Here is a 6,000-nt window from a genome sequence, read left to right as displayed (position 1 = left end):
TATATCGTCACCGAAGTTACCGTGGAAGTAACGGCCTAACGGATGATAAAATTACGATCATCCTATTGAACCCAAAAGGATGCTCTGTTCAGTAAATAATGACAAATCGAACGACGGCTGCCGCCTCCTTTACGTCTTTATGCAGCGGCAATTCTAACGGAATAATAAAAAGATAACGGCTGTTATTTAGACACGCGTTTTCCTTCCCAAAATGCGCCTCCTCCGCAAAAAATCGAAACACGTGAAAAACGCCAATTCGCGGAAGGCCGAAATTATTGCATGAACCAGGTCCAACGGATCCGTCGGTGGATAACAGGCGCCCCTACTTCGGTTGCGTGGCGAGCGACTATTGGGCTGGTTCACGGCCTTCACTGTGGGCCCCCGGCTTACGTGGCAGTCCCGCCTTCCATTTTAAAATCCACTGTTCCGCACCGGATCGCTGGATTCCCTCCGTCGCATCTTCCCGCCTCTTCACCCGCACCCCTTCTGGCTCCTTAAAACCCCCCAAACCCCTCGACGTCTCTCGTCCGCCCATCTCCTTCTCTCTCTAAAAAGAGACCCCAGTCTCTCTCTCTCTGTCTGTCTCTCGCCTACCTTCCGCCATGAACCGAAGGCTTCGGAGCCCCAACGCCAAGGCCTCGCCGTCCAAGGTCGAGGAGCGGCTCCACCGGTACCTGAGGCCGGGAGCCCTCGCCCGGCTCCGGGACTCCAGGATCAGCGCCCGATCTCCCCGATCTATCCTCAAGATCCCGATCCCCCGCCTCTCGGCTCCCTCCTCGCCCCAGGTCCCGCCGGCGGCCGCCGCCCAGATGGACGGCTCCCCATGCTTCGTCATCGGGACCTATGGCCCTCGGTTCCCGCAGCGGAAGAAGCTTGTCGCCGCCAAGTCCATCTTTTTCGTGCCCTCGAGCCCATCGGGAACCGATGTATCGGACGCCGTTGTGGACTTGTTTATCTCCGATCTCGTTGTAGCTCGCTAAATGGAGATAAACGGGGATTTCTTTTGTGTAGGTTTTTTTTAGTCTTTCTCCCTCTTTTTTTTTAATAAAATTGGATGGTGGTGGATGCTATTTGACAAATTTTGTGACTGTTGTGGATTATTAAATGTCTCATTAGATAGATCAAGAATGCATAACATCGGATTCTTCAGATTTCTGGTTTAGGGCTTTCTTTATCTTGGTTGATGAGATGGAGAACTTGGTGGAATGCGTTCCTTTTGTGGATCTGATGAGAAAGATTGGAAGCATTTGATTCGAAAGAAAGGATCTTTGTAACCCTAGATCACTTCCAATGGATTATGGTTTTCTCCATCTGTCCCCTCTAAAAGATAAAACCGAAAAAAAAACCTTTTTGCTGCGGAAATCAAAGGTTCTTCTCAGATTTGATTAATACCAGTTAACTTTCAGGTTTATAATATAATCGTGGTAGTAATTAATCATCCAGAAAAATAAAACTCCATGTGTTTGTGTCTTTTCCTTGTCGCTTGCCATTCTGATTGGGTGTTGTTCTCCAATATGGCTGCAACTCATCAAGATATTTTTCCCCCCTTGAAACTTAAATAACTGTTTCCTTTTATACTGAGTTTGTTTACTGTCATCTGCATTCTCATCTCTCTGATCGAGTTCAAAGATGTCTCTTTTAATTATCCCCTGGTGCTCCAGTATGACCATTTTAGTTCTCGAGTTAATGATGGATCTTCTATTATTTTATTTCCTTATCTTGCTTCAATAATGTCATATTAGTTGCTTTTATCTAGTAAAGTTGCCACTTGAACTGCCATGTCTGCCTTATCATAGGTACTATATTAGACCAATTATCTAACTTGGTAAATTTGGTGTTTCCACCAATGACTGATTTCGGCATTGAGCAACGAATGCTTACTGTGTTCTTTAAATCAACTTTCCTGAAGAGATTTTAAGTGAACTTTCTTCTGGAGAGTATGGCATTTAATTATGAACAGTTGAGTAGTTTGCATTATCCTATTGCATCAGGCTTAGTTGTTCTTTAATTAATTTCAGTTTATCTTTGATGTGCCTATGGAGTGGCTTGAATAGCTCATGCTTGTTGAACATGATAAAGGAAAAATTTGAATCTTGTTTTCCAATTCCAATCAAGCTTCTCTATGTTCTTCCTGCTCTTTTAATTAAGCAGTTCAATTGTCAAAGAAACTTACACAACTACACTGTTGAGTTTAGATGCTTCTCACTTGATTTAATTTAGAAGTGTTTGCTCTCGTTGATTAATGGTATAACTGTATAAGACTGATAGAACTTGATGATGTCAATTTAATATTCATTTTCCTGAACTTGGGGCTGATAAATTATCTGATTACTCTGAGAACATTGAAATGTTTAACCTGGATAGTTCAATTCTTAAGAGTCTACACATATAGCTTTGACATTTGCTGACCAAGTTCTTTAAGGCTTATGGATAAACATCTGTTGCTTCATGTCCTGAGTGGCATATTACAAAAGAGATGGACCTAGTAAAAGTATATAAATATAAATATTGATGTTTACGAGCTATGCTATTTAAGGCTTATGGATAAGAATCTGTTGCCTCAATGCCTGTTGAAATTTTACTGTCTGATGTCCTGAATGGTGTACTACAAAAGAGAGCCCTAACAAGAATGTACAAATATAGGATTGTGATGTTTGCTGACTATGCTTTAAGGCTTATGGATAAGAATCTGTTGCCTTGATGCCTGTTAAAATTTTACTGACTGATGTCCTGAATGGCATATTGCACTAGAGAAAAGTAATCAACTGCTTAGTCCTGAATTATGACTCTGTTAGCCAAAGTCATCTTGGGTTGTTGCTCAGCAGATAAAATCCATGAAGTCTCTTATATTTAGTCATGCCAAATTAGTTCTAATTTATATTATGCTTATTAAAAATGCTTCCTTTAATCAAATCTCCATCTTGCCATGTCTTTGTTTTGAGGTTTGATCTTGGATCTGGAATATTTTGATGTAGACCTCTTTCCTCCTAAATCTGAAGCTTGAACTTTTTCAATTAATATCAACCCTTTATCTGATTGAAAGAAATTGAGGCTATCAATTGACTTTAATGAATATTCTACTAGGGGTGGATTAGAGTAATGCTATGCAAAATTTATTGTATTTGTTAAGAATGACTATCAAGCATGGTTCATCCAGGCATGCAATTGCCTATTAAAAGCTCTGCTTGGGTTTTATTAACCTTTTGTTCTTTATTTTGATCGATGTAATGGAGAGGCATGATGCATATGGTGCTTAGAAAAGGAAAAGAATATTATGAAATTGCCTTCTAATCAAACTTCTTGATTTACTTTCCTTATTTTCTGCCATATATTTATCACTTGACTGTAGGATAGAATTTGTGTGAACACCTTAATTTCTCATTTATCAAAGTCTTGATTTTCCATTTTTGTCTGCTTTAGATCAATTTGATGTTAGGATTTCCCTACAAAGGATTTGCTTCTATACTTGAGATATTCTTGACTGGTGCATAAATGTAATGCCTGTATTATTGCACCATATGGTCATTTTCTTGAATTACGGGCGGATTTATTTTATCTGATTCTCTGAGTTCATTGAAATATGTTACTTGCATAGCTGTGGTCATATCCTGATATTAGTGTACTTAAGAGGAGCTTACAAATAATATAATTGCATTTGCTGCTGCTATTTAAGGTAAATAAGAGTTTGTTGCCTCAATGCCTGCTGATACTTCGTCACCTGATGTCCTGAATGAATTATTGCAGAAGAGAAAATTGAGTGTTCAGTTTTCATTTTATCCTGGCTCTTCTGTAGTCAAAACAGTAGCTTTTACTTTTACATTTGACTATTCAAAATCACGTCATCTGATTAATGTCCATCTTACCGTAGCATTATTTCTCCTTCAAAGTTGATTTTTTTTTTTTTTAAAGCTGTTTTCCTTATAAAACTTCAGCTAATTAATTTCTTACCACTGCTTTTTTTCTCCTTCAATGATGATTTTTTTTAAAAAAAAATTTCTTATAGCAAAACATTGGATTACAATGCCAAAGTTTATAGCGGGGAAGTTGACTATTTTATGAGCCTAGCAGCCAGAATTTTTACCTAGGGTAAAGAACCAACTTGGGAATCATCTCGGAGTCTCAAACTTATGCTCACTTCGTAAGCACTTTGTTATTAAAAGGATTCCAAATTATTCTCATTCTTGCACCTGCTCGTGCACCCTGTCTCGATTTTGGCAACTAAGTTTTTGAGTGATAAATGCTTGTTTCCTTAAGAGGCCTTTGTTCTAGAACTGCTATCGGAGTTGTAATGCAAAACGTGCTAAATTTTCCAAGTATGACCTGCAGTTAGGATTGACTTGTGTCTGCAAAGTTCTTCTGCTTTTTTATTAATTTCTTGGTTTTTTCATTTGTGTAATATAGAGGCTTGTGTTGTATGGCACTTAATGCATAGTCAATCTAGTAAAGGGAAATATTTTGAAATTACCTTCAAGATAACCTTCTTCCTTTGTTTTTTTTTCTTTTTTCTTTTTTTTTGGCCTTTGCTTTATTACCTGACTATTTAACATGATTTATATTTAGCTTTAACTTCTCATGTGTCTAGATTTTTCACGTTCAGGGTGTTTAACCGTTGGACAGGTTGAGATCAATTCGGTGTTTAGGTTTTTCCAACTATGGGCCTTGGAGCTAAACTGGTATCTTAAATGTGATTGATGCTACTGTTATTTCATTGTTTGAGATAATTGTACCTTGATTTGAGTAGCTTGTGAGCATAACTGATGGCCTTGTTAATGTAAAATTGCTCTTGCAGTATGATTCCAAAAAAATTCTTCAATGTTGTTGCTATTGCTATATTTAAGTTCCTAAAACCATGAGTTGTCTCTAATCCATACATTATGGGTCAAGATAACTTTACAATCTTTATAATCTGAAAGTGGCTCGTATTATGCATCATGCACTACAGTTTCCGTATCTGATTTTATTTCATTGTTTGCGATAATTGTACCTTGATTTGAGTAGCTTGTGAGCATAACTGATGGCTTTGTTAATGTAAAATTGCTCTTGCAGTATGATTTCAAACAAATTCTTCAATGCTTTTGCTATAGTTAAGTTCCTAAAACCATGAGTTATGTCTAATCCACACATTATGGGTCAAGATAACTTTACAAACTGAAAGTGGCTCGTATTATGCATCATGCACTACAGTTTCCATATCTGATTTTATTTGGTGTTGAAACAGATTTTCTTTTGGGTGAATCAAGGATGGGTTGACATTGAAGTCTCTATTAGAATTATTGGTAGCATCAAGTAGTTGACATGAAATATGAGATCAATCTCTTGCCAAATTTCAAAGTTTGGGAACACACAGATTGTATTTATATCATTGATTTTGGTTCATCTCCGCAGCAAAATCTTCATCATCTATTTCTAGATGACTTTGTTTATTGTTTTTACCATTTATACACATGAGAGTGTTACATTCAGTAAACGCTAATATTGTTACAACTTCCCGGATTGGTTTCTTAATCTTTTCCCTTTCTTTTAAATTCTCGCTAGTTACTACATTTTATTTGCTTTCCTCTTGAATCTGGACCTATTAACAGATGCACACATTTCTATATATGAACTTACTATCCATCCTTCAGCTTGTAACCTACGCCATACTTATTATTCCTAAGCACTTCTTCTTTCCTTGAGTTATATATATATATATATATATATATATATATATATATATATATATATATATATATATATATATATATATATTAAGGAAGCAATCAGCTTGGAAGTCTGAAGGGCCACCCCTAAGGACTTTGCTTCTTATATGCAAAGGCTAAGATTACAGCACATCACCTCCCTTGAAGCGCCTCGGAAGAAGATCAGTCTCTGCATGATGAATTCAATGTTCTGTTTACTGATTTTTCAAGCAAGTGCTATGTAATCTATTTGCTTTAACTCTACTCATATTTTTCTCTCTTTTCTATGCTGTATCATATTTTGTAATTGTAAATAAAATAG

The 6,000-nt window shown here is 37.2% G+C and overlaps 1 protein-coding gene across 1 annotated transcript; it reads left to right on the top strand.

The window, feature by feature from the left end:
- Positions 1 to 465: 465 nt before the first annotated feature.
- LOC103720497 (uncharacterized) lies at positions 466 to 1,149 on the top strand. The gene has a single exon (XM_008810217.4). It carries the CDS (start codon positions 603 to 605, stop codon positions 978 to 980), a length of 378 nt encoding a protein of 125 aa, XP_008808439.1. The 5' UTR covers positions 466 to 602; the 3' UTR covers positions 981 to 1,149.
- Positions 1,150 to 6,000: the final 4,851 nt, after the last annotated feature.

This window comes from Phoenix dactylifera, chromosome 9 (assembly GCF_051530095.1).
Source record: "Phoenix dactylifera cultivar Ajwa chromosome 9, Ajwa_hap1_PhDact_Kaust_v1.1, whole genome shotgun sequence".
Taxonomy (NCBI): domain Eukaryota; kingdom Viridiplantae; phylum Streptophyta; class Magnoliopsida; order Arecales; family Arecaceae; genus Phoenix; species Phoenix dactylifera.
Note: the sequence above shows the minus strand (reverse complement) of the source record. Positions and strands in the feature narration are given on the sequence as shown.

Coding starts and splice junctions, on each gene's coding strand:
- LOC103720497 (XM_008810217.4), top strand. CDS start 603: ATGAACCGAAGGCTTCGGAGCCCCAACGCCAAGGCCTCGCCGTCCAAG.